The following is a 21,464-nucleotide window of genomic DNA, read 5'->3' on the forward strand; positions in this document are numbered from 1 at the left end:
GCCTGGTGTGATGATAGGTTTGGGAAAATAAAAGCCCGGGCTATTATTTGAAGTTTTACGGTACTCCTGAACATCATTACTGTAATGATGACTCCCCTACAGTTGCCTTTAAATAATGAACCAGAACATCTGCACCTCTGAGACGGTGCTTTGTCATAATAAACGTCACCAGGGAAGGTGATCTAGCTGCTGCGACTTGCCATTACATCATCGCATTAATAAATGTTTGGTCGAGGTTTTACGACGCAATTCAGCTCCCGGGTTCTTAAGCGGAAATATATTTATAGCGTTTGTCTCGCCCTGCCAGCGATATATCTAGTTCATGGTGAAACACACCCTTCAAACAAGCTCCTGTGGATAAAACTCTTCCTCAACCACCTTTAAAGTGACATTAGTGAAATAAATAGAGTATAAGTATTCGTCACGCATACAGTAGACTCGAGGGATTTCTCTAGGCATGAGACGGAGGAGGGGGGAGGAGGACTCATCTGGCCCTGAAAGGCTCGCATATCACCTTGAAACCACAGAACTTGGCTGCTGTGGGTAAATCGTCTCCTGGGACCGAAGTGATTAGTCTTGTTGCTTAAGAGACTAAAACCACTTAGTAAGTGTATTGGTTAGTGTATTACAGAGATAAGTTAAATACAATTTAAGCTGTATTGACACAATCTGTGACCTAAGTTTTGAAAACAAAACAAACGACAGGTATAGAATAAATCAGGCAATGGGCTGGCATACACTATGGTTGAATAGTTTTGAAACACTTATTATTTATATTTTCCCACATTTACACTCAAATGCTGGGTTATTTTCAACTCAACATTGAGTCAGAAAGAGATAGACACAAATAGAGCCAGAAATTGTTTATATTTGACCCAACAATTGGTTAAAACTAGGGATGCACGATATATCGGCCGACATATCGTTATCGGCCGATAACTGCTTATTTTTAATATTATCGGTTATCAGTCTGATAGCAAAATTAGGCCGATAAATGAAAGCCGATAAATGATGGATTATTTTGGTTTGTTGAACCACTTCACTTGCTCATTGCTGGCCATGTGGAGTTTTGATTGGTGCTTTCTTTGACATAGCACGAAGATGACACATGTTGCGGGCTTAAGAAGAGTATGCTAGTCTAGCGCAAAGACAAGATGTCCGCGGTCTGGGAGTTTTTCATTGTGAAATTAATATGAATATTTTTCAGCCTATATATATATATATATATATATATATATATATATCGGTTATTGGCCCCCAAATATAAAGAGTTATCGGTATCGGCCAAAATTTAGTTAAAACTAAAGTTATGCACCGATATATCGGCCAATAATCGGTATCTGTCTCACTATCTTACTATCGGCCGATATTCATTGCCGATATATCCTGTCAATCAAAAGAGAACAGGATAATGCAATGAATTTGAGCTCTGTGTATAAAAAATGTAAAGAAGCATCACTAGTTTAATGTTCAATAGTAATGGTTATTATATGAATGAATAACATTAGAAAATGTGATCTTCAGAATTGAGTTAATGCAAGTTAATATGACTATCAAACTATCAGTATCGGCAGATATCACTCTTGAGTAATCTGCACAGTGGCAGGCCAGTGACTTCTTTTTCGAGGGCGCATGATGCGAAGCTCCTCACAACATGTATGTAGCCCGTCATGTGTGTGGCTCGTCATTTAAAAATATGTGTTCGGCACATCATGTAAACGTATGTGCATCATGCATGAATAACATTACCAAAACATAAACAACTGTTTTAAATCAAAGTTAATTAAAGCACACTTTTGGTTGTGTAGATGTAGAAACTATATCGTTGCGCTAATCTGTAAACAAACACAAATATCATAAGCAACACAATGTTTCATCAATACAAACAAATCGCGTACCTACCTTACCAAAATAAACAGTGCAACGACTCTTTCAGACCCTTTGCCTCCTGAAGCTTTTTGCATCTCGTGGTAAAGCAGTAAAGATGTTAATTTGGGTTTTTGCTCTTTGCTGATTCAGGCAGTTTTTGCTGTTGTTGTTTTAAAAGATGCTTTTCGTTTTGTGGTTCTGTGCAGGTTGTCAATTCAGCAGGAAAGTTTTCCATCTCCCTCTGTTTACAGACAGGAGGTGAGCGCACGTGAACGCGCTGATGACGTATGGTGTCTGCGTGAACAGGCTGCGCGGTGGCATTCAAATTACGCTTACGGATAAGGGACATTAAAGGCAACGTCCGTTTGAACCGAGATCTATGATAGGTTGAACAGTTTTTGGTCCTATGCCTTTTACAGATGACGTAAATTTCTACAAATACATTTAAACAACTTAACATAAACTCTCTTAAAACAACTCAGAATTTTGGGATGAAACAACCCAGCATAGGTTAAATTATAACCCAACAGGTTGGGTTCATCCCTTCTGATTCAATGCTGGGTTAAAAATATATATTTTTTTACTTATGACTACAAGTATCCAAAATAAATCAAAGCTATGTTATATTTGTTCATCTTTAAAATAGCCACCCTTGGCCTAGAATTTGCAAAATTGTACTCCTGATCCTGGCATTTTATCAAGCAGCTGGTTAAGGTTTCACTTTGTGACGCTGAATCTATTTGGGGTTCTTATTTGCTGCTTCTGCATTTTTTTTGTCCAAGTCATTCATTTTTTAAAAAATGTTAGTTTTCTAATTAGAGAAATTCATATTTTGGCACAATAGTGATTTTGGTCTACGCAAGAAATTTTTCATATTTACGCGTCACTCAAATGTTTCTAAACATGGTAGTTAACATCAACATAATACAAGTAACAAATACATGTATGAATCAATGAAATGCAAACTAACTTTCTCTACTGTATGTAAAGTTATATCCAATCTTCCACCTCAGATTTATGCTTGATCAAGATCTTCCACCTCAAATATGGTTTGATTAAATTTATGAAAAGATATTGGAGTTATTGATTTTCGCTGTAATGCTGCATTCACACTAGCCGATAGAGGCGTCAATCGTGAGTGATTTCAATGTTAAGTCAATGTGAAGACGCGTTGGCGCGTGTCTGGAGGTCTCGCGGCGCAAATGAGGCATTTAGCGGTAAACACTCAAGTTGAAAATTTTTAACTTTGCCGGAAAAACGCGGCGTGTTAACCAATCAGGAGCTTGCTCTTGTAGTGACGTGAATACAGGAAGCAGGCGGAGTTTCAGAAACCCCTCCCATGATGCGAATTTCCGCGTGAATGTCTCTATGACTAGAATTTCACGCGCGACTTTCACGCGTGAATGAAGCAAGTAAAATCAAAATGCTCAAGTGGAAAACTAGACACGGTACATGCGAATTTGACGCCTCAAACGCGGCTGGTGTGAACACACACTATATCCATTTTGCTGAAACTTTACTGTAGGGGTAGCCCTTTTTGTTGCATACTAATGATGTCAGTACAGAATAAGTTGAATTTGGCTTGACACATATCATGCAATATTCAGTTAAAAGTATTACAAATAATTTCAGGCCCTTTAGTACTGTAGAATAAATAAATAAACTGCAGTAAATTCAGTTCATTTTTCAGTAAATGAGCAATGAACCCGGCTGATTGTGTATTTGATTCGCAGACAGCTTGCTCTTTTGGTGATCTGGCCCTTCAGGCTAAGTCTGACTTTAATGTGATATTACTCATTTGTAGAAATGAGCTGAAATACGTCTCAACAGCTTGCTCTTAAACACCCGCCACAACGCTTCAATTATTTCCACTTGCTAAGAAATGAAGGACGCCGTAAAAACCGAATTGCTTTGAGGCTGGCGGAAAAGTTGAAACTCCACTTCAAGTTCGGCATAATTTTTAATATCTATATCATTTTTCCCCAGTGCCTTTTCGGGAGGCACCGGCAGGCGCAGGTCGTAGCAGGCAGCAGACGCCCCTTCAGCACCAGGGCAGGAGCACTCTGGCCGCCCCTCGCGTGCTGCTCCGCTCCAACAGTGACAACAACCTGAACGTCAACAAGCTCCCGCCGGACCGCTCGCGCTCACCTTCGCCCCTGCGCAGCCTCTCGCCCCGCCACCCCCAGCAGATGCAGAACAGCCCCAATGGCACAGTGAAGACCATGGCCCGGGGGGGACGCTCACCCCGTAGCCGTTCTCCTTCCCTGGGACGGCTGGGGGAAGGAGACACACGGAGACAGACCCCTCAGCGCCACGGCAGGTCAGTTCAGCCACATCTGAGATATCAGGACCTATATGAGAACCTAGTGTGTGGGTCATGTAAACAATGGCCCAAATTTACTTTTTTACCACCTTGTGCTACACCTTTTAGCAATGCTGACTAGATTTATTTGCTATAAATAATTCTTACTAAATATTAAACCATTGGAAATAGAATAATCACAATACCTAATGACTTCTTTCTCTCATTTCGTTGTTTCAGGGGCTTAATACAAATAATAATATTGTGTTGTCAATTTTGAAAAGAAAAATGTTGAAAAACTTGAGAGATGTTTAAAATTCTTCTGTATCTCTGTGTATGTATATGTGTATGAATCAAATCATATATTATGTTTCATTTCTTTATTAAGTTCTCGACCAGCAGTTTATTTTCACATTTTGAGGCCTGGAAAATGTTAATTTTAGATCAAGGAAACTGGCACATTTCAATGTGCTTTAAAATCTTATGGGGCCAAAGTGGGTCCCTCTTACTTTGGGGCAAAGAGGATCGTAGTGTGTCCCTTTCTATTTGGACACAGTTGTTTTTATCCTTTGCCACCCAAGGCCACATTTCTGGCACATTTGTGTTGTTTTTTTAGGGCCATGTGTGGATGCAAATAGGTCAAATGTTGCTTTGGTGGTTGGAAAGTGGATTAGACTGTGGATTATGCCCTCTGTCCAGCTGTACTTTATATACTCTTCAAGAATCCATGCACGTGGATATTTGTGTATTTACGGGACTTTTAGTGAATATGTGTCAATCGGAAGTCAAAGGAATTAAGGCTCGGCTTGTAAGCAATTATTTAGGGCTCTATTATACACCCGGCGCAATGCAACGCAATGCGCGATGCAAGTGTCTTTTGCTAGTTTCAATCCGGCGCAATGATCATTTTCACGTTTAGCGCCACGTTGTTTAAATAGCAAATGCTTTTGCGCTCAATTTTGCGCCTATGGGCGTTCTGATCTAAAAACGAGGTGTGTTCAGGAGCATTGTTGGCTCATTGCTATTTTGAGGCAACTAAAATAGACTCAGGCGCAATATGTTTTTTGTTATAGGTGTAGCGGAGGATTTTCTCGAATTTTAGAAAAAAACCGCCTTCTCCACTTTTAAAAAAAATGCAATTGCGCAACACTGCTGATTGACAACTAGGAAGCCCAATAGTCTTGATGATCCACCCGAAAAAAGAAAATCCTCCGCAATACCTTTATTTAAAGAGCGCGTTAGTAATATGCGCCTATAAACGGGACGACAATGCGGGTTTGCTTATCACATACATGAATGCGCAGCAGCACAAAAACGCTTTTAAAGATTAAAGGATTAAAATGTAAAAGATTATTATTGAGTGTCCTGGACATAAATGAGGACCGATTATGAGACGTTAGAAGGCGCAAAGAGCTGCTTCACCTGTAGCCTGGTAAGTAAATAAATGCTTTGCTATAAACAAATGCATCTATTTTTAAATGTTATTTTAAATGCCACCCCATGGATTTATTGTATATGATGACACTGTACCTGTGGATATGATTAGATGAGAACCGTTTTTTTAAGTAATGCTTTTTAAAAATCCCATGGCGCTGTCTAAGTGCTGAAACGCTTCGGCTCTCCGCACGTTTGTAAATTCTTTATCTCTTGTTTGTATTTTTAGAGTACAAACATTTTCTTGCATATTTGCTAATTATTTTATGACATTACATTGATTATGTAGGATATCAATACAGTTGAAGCAATTAAAGGCCTGCTATTTTTACTTCTATGACTGAAAGAAAAAGGCTTTTAAAGGTTTAAATCCAAAAAAGAACAATTAAAAAGAAAAAGTAACATTATTCTTAAACTGGTGGTCTTCTTCCTCCGCTTAGTTTTTCAGTTGACAAAATCCGTCATCTAAATAGGGATTAGACATAGCACCAGCACAACGGGCTTTTAAAGGGGATAAAAAGGTTTATTTCACGTTACGCCCAAAACACACCCATTACTCATTATGAGAATCGGAACAACCCTTTTCGACTTTGCGCTCGGCGCAAAAACCTTTTTTCCCTTCGTTAAATTAGCAAAAGTGGAATCAGACACACCCGTTTAGGCTGTGCGCTTTAGACAATGCGCTTATATCGTTAAAATAGGGCCCTTAGACGTACATATATATATATATATATATATATATTAATATAAGAGAGTCCCATGCACTTATTTGCTCCTGTATTCAGCAGCAGCACTTTAACATGATGACAGCTGCTTTAAAGGGATCGTTCACCCAAAAATGAAATTTCTGTCATTATTCATGCACTCTTATGTTGTTCTTTATTTTGTTGATCACAAAAGAAAACATTTTGATAAATGATGATGAATAGTTGCCGGGAACCGTTGACTTTTATAGTAGGAAAAACAAATACTACGGAAGTCAATGGGTATCGTCAACTATGTGGACTATGTGGTTACAATCAATTATGAAAGAAACACACATAGGTTCAGAACAACACGAGAGTGCATGAATGAGCTCAAAGAAGATATAAAGGGAATCATTTGGTGATGGTAGATTGACTATAGATAGTTATACTGTATATAGAGTCACATTATATAATGGGGGATGGTTTATGGTGTATGTGAGCTCCTGGTTACCATAGTTACTCATTCCTTTACTATGAGGAAAATAAAGAAAAATGATGTTTCTGTATATGTTTCACTTATTACAGTAGTAGCAGTCGTTTTAATGACTTCCTCCTCTGCTGACATTTCAGTGGATAAAAATAAAACTATATATAATCAAAACGTGCATTTAAAAGTTTATTAGATTAAAGACAGAATTGTATTTTAATTTATTTCTTATATGTGACCCTAGACCACAAAACCAGTCGTAAGTAGCACTATATATATATGGTATATTTGTAACAATAGCCAAAAATACATTGTATGGGTCAAAATTATAGATTTTTCTTTAATGCCAAAAATGATTAGGATATTAAGATCATGTTCCATAAAGATATTTTGTAAATACTATATCAAAAAATGTATTTATCATTAGTAATATGTGTTGCTAAGGACTTTATTTTAACAACTTTAAAAGTGATTTTTTTTCAATATTTAGATTTTTTGCACCCTCAGGTGCCAGATTTTCAAATGGCCAAATATTCTCCTATTTTAACAAATATATAATAACATACACTTATAAATTCAGCTTTCAGATGATGTATTAATAACAATAAAAAAATACCATTATGACTGATTTTGTGGTCCACAGTCACAAATGTTGTGTATGTTTACTAGAAATAATGCATTTAAAAAATATAAATTGTCCAGAAAACTGTAATGATTTTAGACTTCACTAAATACTTTTTCTGTATCGTGCTTGTTATCATATCTGGTATGGCAGACATATCTGCAAAAAGCAGATATGGCAGCAACCACATTTCAGCATAAGGTTTGCTTATGGCCTTAAAAAGTAACACAAAAATATTTGGACATCTGTCTGTTAAATAACCAAGCAGCCAGGATTTGGTTGCAATGCTATTTGCACCTGATCCAAGCTCTTGGACAGGAGCCCAGGCTCTTGTTTTCATTTTTTTTAGCTTTTGTGACATTGGGTACAACAGCGCAAACACAAAGGTGCAATATGGAGAGTGGACAAAAATGTAAGACACAGAAAAAGGAAAGAATTTGTTCAAATAGGGAGCATGTGCCTGTATGTGTATATATAAATATATATGTATGTAAATTACGTGTGTGTATATGGGATATATATATGTGTGTGTGTGTGTGTATTTTCCTGAGTGAATGCATGCGTGGGTGCACATCATGTAGTGAAAGTTCAGTGTGCACGTGTGCAGGAGTGTGTGCATCAGTGTGCATGCATGTGTGTCAGGGGGTGTGCGAATCTTGTCACTCAACAGGGGTTCTAGCGCGAGAGCGGGCTCGGTAAGGTAAGTGGGCCAGGCCAATTACTCACTTCCACCGCAAAAAACTTCTCTAATTAGATGTCATTTTAAAAAGGAAGAAATTAACTCCTTTGGTATTTGACCCTGTTCTCCTCTCGTTTCTCACGATGTTAGCCTATATAGATTTGCTTGTTGTGCTAGACACTTGTTGCATTCGAAATTGTATTGTCCAGTTGTCATGCTAGCCAATAACCTAAATTAAAAGTCATTCTGCAAGCCTTTATTTTATTTTATTTTATTTTATTTTATTTTATTTTATTTTATTTTATTTTATTTTATTTTATTTTATTTTATTTTATTTTATTTTATTTTATTTTATTTTATTTTATTTTATTTTATTAAAAAACAAATCAAACAAAAACAATGTTCACAAATGCTGCAATATGACCAGATTGTGTGTTGGTATTTTTACTAATTACTACATTGTTGCATGTCTCATTGAGAAGTACAACATTTTAACGTTACTTTAGGCATATTTTAGATGTATTTTTGTCATTTTGACACAGTAAAAAAAACTTTTGTATTTTCACAACATTCCCAACATATTTCATTGTGGTTTTCATCAGTATTTGCTTAATTGTAACTTTCCACAAAGTTGCAGTGGTATTGTTTATATTTTACAATGTAAATACGTATACTGCATAATATTGTAGTAAGATTTTATGTGTGCTGGGTAGTGTCAGTGACAGTGTCAAACCCATAGAAATATCATTGGCTCTTGTGGCTGCATGTGAAGCTCAAACCGAGCACCATCCCCTAGTTACAGCGGCAGTTGCTATGGCTATGTCCGTATGGTGTATGTGTGTGTGTGTGTGTCACTTTCAGTCTGTGTCTATGTATAATCTACTCCGTGGTGTATTAGATAATGTGGTCGCTCTTTAGTGGCTCCGAATGGAGCCAAAGCAGATGTAGTTTGTTAGCGTCGTATTGCAATTGCCATTTGTCAACAGCTATAAACATGAGAAATTGGAGGTTTCGTATCTTGTCCCAGTAAAGGTCATGTTGTGAATACACCGTGTTGTTTGTTCTTAGTTTGAAGATTCTGTTTTGAAGATCAACCCTTTTGTACTGTGGCGGTACCAGCATGTGTTTATAAGAGATGATAGTAAAAATACTTTGTTGCCATATTAGTTGCATGGTTGCTCTTCACCTAAATGTTAAATGTTTAGCTCCAATGTAACTTTTGTAGTTCGAATATGTATATATAAAAATTCAAGGGATTAAAGGATTAGTCAATTTTCTTAAAAAAAAAAAGATAATTTACTCACCACCATGTCATCCAAAATGTTGATGTCTTTGTTTGTTCAGTCGAGAAGAAATTATGCTTTTTAAGGAAAACATTCCAGGATTTTCTCATTTTAATGGACATTAATAGACCCCAAAAGGACAAGTTCGGTATTTTACATTTAAAGCCCTGTTTTCAGATTGTTTATGATGAAATAGAATGGTTTTGACTGAAATTTGGACATATGATGCTGGCCCGAGAATTTTCGGGTGTTTCTTGTATCACCTCCCACCTCTATAATGGCTTTATAGGTGCACAGGAACAATCCTTCCTAAAATGCATTAAACTTTGATTTACAAAGACGTGAAACTCACCGAGTGGTCAGGGGTCGCTGCAAACACTTGTCCTTTAACAGTTTTAATGCAGTCTTAATGCAGTTTATAATTGTAGTCTCAAAGGATCTCAAGCGAGGCATAAGGGTCTTATCTAGTGAAACAACGATTGTCATTTTTGGCAATAAAAACAAAAATATGCACCTTCAAACCACAACCTCTCATCTTCCTCCGGTCCTGTGACGCGCCAGTGCGACCTCACGCAATACGTCATCACGTCAAGAGGTCACGGTTGATGAATGCGAAACTACGCTCCAGTGTTTACAAGTGTGGAGAAAGAGAACCGTTTCGATGTTGTTGTATGTCGAATGATACTAATAAATGTCTTTGTGTCAGTTTATTGTATGAAATGGTCCGCAAATGTGTGTTTCATATATGTAACACGTGACCTTACGACGTCATTACGCAATTACGTGAGGTCACGCTGGCTCGTCACACAGCCAGAGGAAGACGATAAGTTGTGCTTTAAAAGTGCATATTTTTTATTTTTCTTGCTAAAAATGACAATCGTTTTGCTAGATAAGACCCTTATGCCTTGTTTGAGATCGTTTAGAGTCCTTTGAAGCTGCGTTGAAACTGCAATTTTAAACTGGATTAAAACTGTTAAGTGTTGGGGTCCATTAAAGTCCATTAAAGTGAGAAAAATCCTGGAATGTTTTCATCAAAAAACATAATTTCTGCTCGACTGAACAAATAAAGACATCAACATTTTGGATGACATGGTGGTGAGTAAATTATCTGGATTTTTTTTAAAGAAAATGGACTAATCCTTTAAGACATTTTCTCTTGAATCACATTAAATGATAGCCTAGTCAGAATTTGAGTCTGATACCGCTCCATTGGGCTGTGATTAAGGGGTCGTAGCAGTTATCGTAACTAAGAATTCGTTGTGACGATCACAAACACAGCCACAAAGACATTAAAACCTAATTCTCATTTGCTTTGAGCTGGATTAAAAATAGACCTGTGGAAGTGACTATACGTGTGGCGCTTCAACCAATATCTACAGTAACACTTGATGGCCTTTATTTTCTTCCTCCCCATTTTGCATAAATATCTCAGCCCACATGAACTCTCTTTTGCTTTTTTTCTTTAAAAATAAGATGAGCTTATGTAATTGTGTTTGGACGAAGCCGGATAAGAAAGCAACGCTGCGCGTTTTGACAGCTAGTTGCATTGGCAGACCATCTGGCTGCCATAGGCTGTGCTTTAAATAAGTAAGCCAGTCATTTATGGTTTGTTGAAATATGCTTAGTTTTCTTCCAAAACACCTACTGGCTTGTAAACAACTGCGGGTGTGGATTCATTATGTTCAGACCAATTGAAAGTTGACAATGAGATACAGATAAAGATGTCTGTGTCAGTGTGTTGTACTTAATGAGTAAAGCACGGCTATTTTTGTGGTTTATGATTTGGATAGTATACAGTAGATTCGATTGCCTGGTTTCATGTGGCTGTCGGCACTGATTCTTAAACAGGTTTTCATGTTTGTGATGTAAGAGGCATTAAAGTAAAAAAAATGAAGCAAAACTTTCAGACAATCAATACACAATTTCTAAGGTGTTGGTCTATAAATTTAAAGCTTTTCTGATGGGTGTCGCTATTGTTTCCTTCCAGCCCTTCACACTCAACCTACTCACAGTACAGTATGATTTATTTTGCTTTATACGTTGTAGAGAAGGTAACACAGAGCACACATATATATTGTATTTAACATTAATTGTATATAATTAATGGGTAATATATCCAGTATTCTGTATTGGTGTACTTTAGCAAGTGGCTATGTTGCTTGGCAACTACCTGCAGTTAAAGTAATGAACTAATAACACTTGGTGCAAAAATTGCTTGTTCCGATTATTATTAGCAATAAATGTCAATATTTATTGCACATTGGCGTCTTTCATTATATTGCAAGTGTATAATAAGCCACTCGAGAATGTGTGTTATTACTTTAGGAAGTTGATGAACTTAAGATATTTATTGCTTTAGTTAACAATATACCCAATTAAAATATACAGGGCGGTTAATTTGCATATTATAAAAGATGTACAGTATACACAAACTGGATAGTGATCTGCATCTGCGTAATTTTTGTGATAGTATGGGTGGTATTTGATGAATAGACCTTTTTGGGAATTGCTCTTGTGAACTTCTTTCTGGCTATCTTTTAAATATGATATATTGACATAGGGCCGGTTCTTAGATTAGTAATAAATCTCCTGCTTTCAGATGGAGTGGCATTTACTACACAAAGCCGTAGTTCAATGACAAGCTGGGCAATATTGTGTTTATTATCGCAGGCTGTCAAGATGATGAAATAATCGTCTCATCGCAATTGTTTGACCTCATCCCGATGATTTCTGATCACCGTGATGATTGCACATCTCTCTAAAAAACAAAAGGGGGAGCTGCAGCGCCTGTATAAACGAGACAGTAACAGATTACTTTTAAAAATGTGTTATGTGTATAAATATTTATTGCCAGATAAACCTTGCAAAAGATTTAATTTAAGTAATCTGTCGAAATTATTTCATAAACAAAAAATGTATGAGAATTAAATGTCAAAGCAATGAACAGGCAATTAATCGTCATAATTGTCATAATTGAGTAAACAATTAACCGTCAATCAAATTTCATAATCGTGACAGCCCCAGCGATACGTCCCCGATAATGAAGAAGAAACTGCCCCGATTGTCAGTAAACTACGGCTTTGTGTAGTAAATGCCACTCTAAAAAGCAGGTGATGACGATTCATTACTGATCAAGGAACCGGCTTTACTGACAAGATGCGCATGACAATCGCATGCGATTTATCGTGCAGCCATTGACAGATGTAGCAGTTTACAGATAAGGGGCCCTATTTTAATGATCTAAGCGCATTGTCTAAAGCGCACAGCGCAACGTCCAAATCCACTTTTGCTAATTTAACGACGGGAAAAATGGTTTGTGCGCCGAGCACATGGTCGAAAAGGGTTGGTCCTATTTTTTTAATGAGTAATGGGAGTATTTTGGGCGTAACCAATGAGAGTCTCAGCTCTCATCCCCTTTAAAAGCCAGTTGCGCTGGCGCTATGTCTAATCCTTATTTAGATGACGGACTTTGTAAACTGAAAAACTAAGCGGAGGAAGAAGATCCCCTGTTTAAGATTAATGTTAAATAATTGTGTTGTTTTTCACTTGTATTGAAATTGTTATTTTTTTATTAAAACCTTTTAAACCCGTTTTCTTTTAGTCATGGAAGTAAAAAAGCAGGCTTTTAATTGCTTTAAATGTATGGCTATCTAATATCATCAAAAAATCATTTACAAATATGTAAGAAAAGGTTTGTACTCTAAAAATACTTTATTTGTAACAAACAGGAGATAAAGAATTTACAAACGGCTCTCCGCACATTTCAGCCCTTGGACAGCGTCACAAGTTTTTTTTAAGCATTACTTAAAAATGTTTCTCATCTCACCATATCCACAGGTACAGAGTCGTCATCATATACAATAAATCCGTGTGGTAGTAGCAGATGCATTTGTTTAAAGCAAAGCATTTATTTACTTACCAGGCTACAGGTGAAGCAGCTCTTTGCGCCTTCTAACGTCTCATAATCGGTCCTCATTTATGTCCAAGAGACTCAATAATAATCTTTTACATTCAATCCTTTAATCTTTCATATTTAAAAACGTTTTTTTGCTGCTGCGCATTCATGTGTGTGATAAGCAAACCTGCGTTGTGGTCCTATTTATAGGCGCATATTACTAATGTTCTCTTTAAATAACAAAAAACATTATTGCGCCAATGACTTTAGACTTTAGAGCAGGTTTTTGTTGGTCAATGGCGTAGTCTATTTTAGTTGCCTCAAAATAGCAATGCGCCAACAATGCGCCTGAACACACCTCCTTTTCAGACCAGAACGCCCATGGGCACAAATGCATTTGCTATTTAAACAATGTGGCGCTAAACGTGAAAATTATCATTGCGCAGGGTGGAAACTAGCAAAAGACACTTGCGTCGCGCATTGCACTGCATTGCGCCGGGTGTAAGATAGAGCCCAAGATGTTTTGTGCCACTTTGTTGTCTGTTTTGCTACCAAATAACATATTTATTTTCCCTTACAGGTCTTTCAGGCTGCTTTTGGCACTACAATTGGTTTAATTTAGAAAAAAATATCGACACACACTGTAAAAAGTGAGAGTTGGATATGCTTAAAACTAAGTTTTTAAGTGTTACCAATTGAAGTAATTGTTTTTATTAACTTTAAGTGAAAAATTTAGGGTGAAAAAACTTTATAAATAATTACCTCAATTGGTAATTGCTTTATCAATTTAAATATTTCCTTTAAAGTGAGAAAATGTAAGTGGATTTTTTTAAGGTATTGCCAACTGAAGTATTTCTTTTTGAAGTTAAACCAACTTTTTACAGTTCACGTTTATGTGCTTTTAGCATATAAAAATTTTCCAGAGCTCTATTTTGTGAACAATTTCCATATCTGTGTTACAGTATTTTTATGTAAGAAGGCTTATGTTGACTTTGGTCGGTGACATTGATAGGCTCTCTGTGGAGGCTTAAAAAAGCAAGAGGCACATGTGAGGGCATATGTAGGTGCTTTGTCCCAATTTCATCTTCTCCTATAGGCCGAAGTCATCAGATGCCACCATGGGGACACGGGGAGGTTGTGAGACAGAATGAGAAGTGACTTGTATAACCCCAGTGTCTAGGTTTAGTTTTGAATACACTAAATTTATTATGAATGGACAACCAATCTATCTAAGAAATTGGTTATTTCATTTTCATTTAATTTGCAAAATTTTGGTGTATACAGTGGTGGCACCCTTGGTAACTGTAAGCAAAGAGAGCTGTGAAAATGAATCTTTTTTTTAAGCTTAAGTTATCATGAAACAAAGCCACAAAATTTCAGTTTTGACAATATGGGAACTTTAATGTGGCCTGAGAATTTAAAATATTTATTTTATAGTATGGTGTAAAAATGAACATTTGGGTACATTCGGGTACATTTGTACGCTGTCAGTCTCTACAAAGAAAATTTGCCATTTATATGTTAATGTAGAAATAAGGATATGTGCCTTGGAGTATGGAGATTATGCATATCGTTACAAAAAAACTAGATGTTCTTTTGCAGCGAGAGTGCCAATGTTATTTTCAGGTCCATCGCGCCCTCATTAACACGTTCATTAACAACATCTTCGGGACTGTTCTTTTGTAGAGTCTTGCGTGTCAGCGTTTTCACAGAGAACAAGTTTTTTTGGAGAGGAGCCGTATGCTCCAGTAGTGTACTGAGAGTCATTTTAGGATAGGACCGGACTGCTTAACGGATGCACTGTTTTTTTGTTAGCCATACTGGTTAAGTTACTGGCTCAGGGTTACTCTCACAATCCTCTGTTTGTGGGCCAATCTTGCAATGATGTACATTTATAGTGGTTATCCAGCAGAGGGAGCCATCTTACTTTTAATAGTTGTGATCTTGTATCCTAGTGTGCCTCACTGCTACTAGTATATATAATATATCAATAAGTAATAAACAGTGTTTTACAATCTTTTCTCCTATATGTACCCTCAGATAACTATTAGTAAAGCTTAAGTTTCGACACAAACCATATGTTTTGGACAAGTTGCAGTTTGTTTAATAGGGATGCGGGGCAGCCACCTAAAAGTGCACTAGTCTAGATGTCATGAATGCATGAACAAGCTTCTCTGCATCAGAGATAGATAACAACATCATTGGGTTATTAAATAATATTTACTATAATTAAATGAATATTTTAAAAGTCCCTTTAGAAACTAATACAAAGTAAAACAAGTAGTATACATGTCATTCATACATCAAGGTGTTACACTCCACAAGCCAGCGTTGGGTCAAAAAGGTACGAACCCAACCCACTGGGTTGTAATTTAACCTATGCTGGGTTGTTTTAACCCAAATCTTAACATTTTATGGGTTAATTTAACCTATCGGCTGGGTTTGTCCTTTTTTACTCTTTTACATTTGTAGTAGGATTTTTAAATTACCCCTGTGTGTACACATATAAGATAACACCTTTTTTAATATTAATATTATTTTAATATATTTATTGCTTGTATTCTCACTAATCCCTGTCCCAACAGGGATGCCTTCTCTGGAATGGACACGCCAGGTTCAAAACGTAAGCTATACAGTGCTGTGCCAGGACGACACTATGTGGTGGTCAAGTCTTACCAACCGCAGGCTGAGGGTGAAATCGCTTTATACAAGAACGACAGGGTTAAAGGTAAAATGCCTCTTCAACACAATAGGATTGATGTATTTGTAGTATTTGTTTTTAATAGTTTGACAATAGCATGAAATCAAGAGCAAGTTTCAAAAAGACCAAAATTGTAAAAATATCTTTATTCAAAGCAAAATGTTATTGGTAGTGAAATATAGTGTTGTAGTCAAGGCCACCTAAACTAAGACCAAGTCTAGTTCAAGGCCAGTGTGTGTCGAGACCAAGACAAAACCAAGTCTTTAAAGGGTTAAGACCACAACAAGGCCAAGACCATAGCAGAGCGAGAGCGAGACCAAGGCAAGACCTTGAGACCAATCTCTCAAGTCATATAAATAATACATCAAAGCAGCAGTTTTAAAGCAGGATATTTGACATCCAATCACATAAGTGATGTTAATAAATAAATCAAAAATACCCCTACGGCAAAAAATATATATTTTAAAATATACAAAAAATGTCCAAAATTATATTTGCTGAAATATATTTTGGAATATGTTTACAAAAATATATTTTTCACCAATATATGGCCATTTTTGTATATTTTAAAATATACTTTTATAAATATATTTAAAGCATTAAAATAATTTAGCCCTCCATAAATTTAAATCCACGGAAATATATTCACATTGCATTGAAAGAAAAACTTTGTTTATGTTACGTGTAAACATAACAGTTTTAAAAATGTTGAAATTAAATATATTTTCAACAACATACTTTATAAAATTAACTTGTATTTAGCATATATATTTAAAATACATTTAGGCAAAAAATAAATTTTTGCCATATGGGATGTAAAATTAGAAATGTATTTTCTTGCTCTTAAAATACATTTTGAAATACACAGTACTGTGCAAAAGTCTTAGGCCACCATGCCAGAATTATATTGGTTGTTTTTGCAATGTTATAGTGATCATATATAATTGTTTCTCAGTCTCTTTAATAGAATACATCCAGAAAATACAGGAAATGTGTATATTGTATAAAAAAAATTTTTAGGGTAAACTTCCCTTCCACTTCCAAGGATCTCTTAAACCTTAATAAAATTAAATGCTAATTTCTAATTTTAAAGAAATTAGTCTTTTTACTTTATTCTGCTCAAAAAAACGCTCAAGATGTGTTTAGTGCCAAGAGAGGTCACACTTAACACTGACGATGATATTTTCTGTTTGTATCTTAATAAAATATGTATAAATATAAAAAAATAAATATGGATGGACATTAAACTTCTTATACAACAAGTCTGGTGGTGGTGCCTTAAGACTTTTGCACAGTACTGTATGTTGATATATGAAGGTTAAAAACTAAATATATTTCCAATTTCAAAAATATTTTCAACTGAGCATAATATTCTACAAAATGTATTTAGCATATATTTAAAAAAATATTTTTTGCCGTATGGGAATGCACCAGCAATTTAGTGATATCTTGACCAGTCTTGAAAAAAAATCCTGTATTACAGCACTGGTAAAATATTTACAATGTGTACAGCAAATAAAAGGAGAAATTGTTTTGTAGCTGTGCAGTTTCTCCAGCCATATGGAGAATAATACCTGACAGATTCTGACCTTGGCCACCTGGCAGTGGCTGGCCAGAGATGACAACACTTCACAAATCGAGCGAGTGAGGGAGACTCGATATAAACTTTAGCTGAGTTTAGCGTAGGCCTGAAACTGTATATTACTACATATGTCTATTTTTACGCCTCGGGTAGCGTGTTGTAAAGGATAGGATCACTGTTTTTATTTATGTATTTATTTTGCTTTCTCTATATGTAGTTCTCAGTATTGGAGAAGGAGGATTCTGGGAAGGCAGCGCTCGAGGGAATGTAGGCTGGTTCCCAGCGGAATGCGTGGAAGAGATCCCAAGCAAACCCAACGAGGACAGGCCCTGTGAGTGTGTACTGTACAAACATTCACTGTACACAATGCCAATTTAAAAGGACAGTTCACCCAAAAGCCAACATTTCGATCCCAGCAACACACATGTTAAATTGTAAATCTTGTAAATGCACTGAAAGTCACTTTAGATAAAAGTGTCTGTCAAATGCATAAAGGTAAATTTGGTCTTCATTTACTGCCTTCCTAACATGTTTGTGGAACATTAAAGATGATGTCAGGCAGATTTAGTCACACCATATAATGAAACTTGTTAAAGGGATAGTTGAAAAATGAAAAATCTGTCATCATTTACTCATTCTCATGTTGTTTCGAACCTGTATACATTTATTTGTTCTACTGAACTCAAAGAGAGATATTTAGAAAAATTTTAAAGGGGTGGTTCAATGGTATTTCAAGCATTCTGACTTATTATCACAGTTATAGAGTTGTTTCCTCATGCTAAACGTAGGCAAAGTGTCAAAAAAGCAGTTGGGCGTGTTACAGAGTATTTCTGTGCCGAATGCACTTCACCAGGGTTCGTACAAGTTTCGGAAAGTTTTTTACAGGTCCAGCTGACGTTTTCGGGGTTTCTATACGTATCACTTCTTTATATGGACACTTCCCCCCAAAAAAACCCGCCCACCCGTCAATCAGCGGGAGACGCTAAAACTTGCAAACATCAAATCACGCGACACAGCTTTGAAAACTCAACAATGGCACGAAAGAAAAAGTGTGTTTTTGGATGTTAGGAGAAGAAAGCCAGCCTTATGGAAACAATGGATAGAGTTTATTATCTGGGGTAGCAGCGGAGTTTTTCGTGTGTGTTTGATGCGCTGGATTTCATTGAAAAGTCCCAACCGGGTCATGAGTTGCATGTGGTAAGTAAGACTTTTGTCTTATGTTGGAAGTAGGCGCATGCATATTATATAAATGACACGAGCATGTAGTGAATCATAAGTTAAACAGTGTTGTATAGTGTTGCATGACTCGTACTCGTTCCTCCCGCGGTAGTAACTCCTCCTCCTTCATTTTTTCGTACGTTATCGGAAAGATTCGGTAAAGCTAATCTTTCTTTTATAAATCTGATTAAACTAAAGACTCTTCGGAGATATAAAGGATGTAATACTAGTCTATAGGTAGAAATGCAGAAACAGCGTGTGTTTTGTGAGCTTTAATAACCAGATCTGGGGCACCATTCACTTCTATAGCATTATTCTTTCAGACTATGGAAGTCAATGGTGCCCCAGATCAAAACATCTTCCTTTGTATTTAGCAGAACGAAGACATTTATACAGGTTTGAAACAACTTGAGGATAAGATAACAGAATTTAAATTTTTTGGTGAACAATCCTTTTAAGAATTGATGCTTTCACTATAAAAATGCTGGGTTATTTTTTTTAACCCAGCTTTGGGTCAAAAAAAGACAAACCTAACCCATTGGGTTTTAATTTAACCTATGCTGGGTTATTTTAACACAATATTGGATCAAATAAATAAAAATTTTCTGGGTTAATTTAAACCAACATCTAGGCTTGTCCCTTTTTGACCTAATGCTTGGTTGAAGTGTTCAAGCTCCATAAAAGCACTTACAATTTCCTCAAAAGCCGTTGATATGGTTTGTGTGCTATTTTCTAAGTCATCTAAAGCCATGAATAGAAACAGATTTAAATTTGAGTTTAAGTTTCAGAATACTTGGAATAAATTGCATTATGTTACTTTTTTGGGATTTAGAGCCGGTGGTCACTGTATGCCTTTCGCACTACAGGCATTGTTTGGAAAATAGCAGCATAACCCATTTGGCAAATCTCTTTTTCTGTTGCACAGAAGAAATCTATAGATTTGGGATGTCATAAAGATGAGTAAAACTGTGACAGACTTTTCTATCATGTATTGTTATAAATAAAGTGTAAATTTCTCATTGATACAGTTATACTACAATTTAAGGCCATTTTATTGTCTCCATCTTTTTTGTCTCTGCTGCTCCGATAACCCGCAGAATATCTGAGAAGCCTTGCGGCTACAGCAGGCTGTTAATTCAGTTAGTCTTCATTTGTAACTAGGCCACAAAGCTAACACGTCCACCTCTCAGATCACAAGTTTGCGTTCATCTGTCACCATTAGTATAAATTAACACCTGAGATTTTGCGTGTTATATCAAAATTAGACCGAAGCCCGGCAATGCACTTGACAGCGATCATACTGTTAGTCTAGTATGAATGTGACTAAAATAAGTATTATTATTGTATTTATTATTGGTTGTGAGTAGTATTGTAGCTTTGGTGTGTGCTTGTGCACTCAACGTTTTCTGTGCAAATTGGCAAAAGGGGCCAGGGGCAACATTCTGTTGAGAGTTGTTATTTTGGGCCAAATGAATGCCTTCCACATCAGTGCAACTACTGCGTGTGTTTCAGCCCTGTGTGTGTGTGCTGCGTGTGTCGTAGAGGCGTTCAGAGGTTTTCTTCATTAAAACACATCCTAAGTCAGCTCCAGCCAAGCTGAATCTTTACTAAACCTTGACTGTAATATGTAGGTCAAAGAGCAACAAAATCAAATCTGTGAACTTGTACAGTAAGTATTTGTACCTGGAAACATAAATCTACTCACTGTGAAATCTGAAAAGCGTTGCTAAAAAGAACTTACTGTATATGTGTATTTGGTATAATGCAATGCAGTAGAGGACGGTGACTTGAGGCAAAGTTCGTCACAACATGTATGTAGGCCGTCATGTGTGTGGTTCCTTTTATCAAAATATGTGTTATGCGCGTCGAGTGATCATATGTTTATCACGTGTTTTGTCAAAATAAGGGTTTATGTCAAAAGAGACGATCGCATTTACCAGATATTCACATAATCTCATGCATAATCAGAGTTTAGTGTTAAGGGAGTGTCTTGCGAGTATTTTGTGAACGTGAGCGTCTTTTTTTATCATAAATGGTTTAGACGCGCGTACAAGCGGCAATGGAGCCTACAATACACGAGTAAAGACAAACCAATCATAAAGCGAAGTAGGTTACAGAGGCGGGGCTTAAGAAAGGTAAAGCCAATCATATTAGCGATGTGAGTTTTGGAGGCGGGACTCATTAGTTAACCGTTTAAGTACCACAAATAGCGCTATTTTTCTTTTTATGAGTTTAAATCTCATTTAAATGATTCCTGAATGAATTCATGTTAAATTAAATAAGTAATAGGTAAAAAACACAGGAAACAGACAGACATCAGTTGTTTTATGAATAAAGATCATATTATTAAAAAAAAGCACCTGAGAAAAAAAGGCACTTTCTCTCCAGGAATAAAAAGGGCAGGTGCTCAAGCCCCCTTTGATGTCTATGTGTGCACGTGCCTGATTGCGGCCAAAACTGGTATTGCAATCACAAAACTTGTGGCTAAAACTGGTACTGCAATCACATAACTGGTGGCCAATACACAAAATGACAACATTAACATCAGTTGAGGGCTGCAACTTTTTAAATGACAATATCCTGGCCCGACCACTGTTGTCAGTGATATAAGTATTTGAAATGAAAATGATTTCTTAATGTCTAGTGACATATCAGGGCCATTTTATGATTAATTGATATAAATTTCTTACATACTGTTCCTTTAAA

General features: G+C 36.4%; 1 protein-coding gene across 1 annotated transcript in view; it reads left to right on the forward strand.

Annotated features, from left to right (window-relative positions):
* The window catches only part of shank2b (SH3 and multiple ankyrin repeat domains 2b), a 151,285-nt gene that overhangs the window by 77,393 nt on the left and 52,428 nt on the right, over positions 1-21,464 (forward strand). Inside the window, exons 11-13 of the mRNA XM_055191696.2 lie at positions 3,856-4,189; positions 15,843-15,985; positions 17,758-17,871. Of these exons, the coding sequence (XP_055047671.2) occupies positions 3,856-4,189; positions 15,843-15,985; positions 17,758-17,871 (591 nt within the window). The remainder of the gene's footprint in view (positions 1-3,855; positions 4,190-15,842; positions 15,986-17,757; positions 17,872-21,464) is intronic.

Source organism: Misgurnus anguillicaudatus, chromosome 6 (assembly GCF_027580225.2).
Source record: "Misgurnus anguillicaudatus chromosome 6, ASM2758022v2, whole genome shotgun sequence".
In the NCBI taxonomy this organism is placed as follows: domain Eukaryota; kingdom Metazoa; phylum Chordata; class Actinopteri; order Cypriniformes; family Cobitidae; genus Misgurnus; species Misgurnus anguillicaudatus.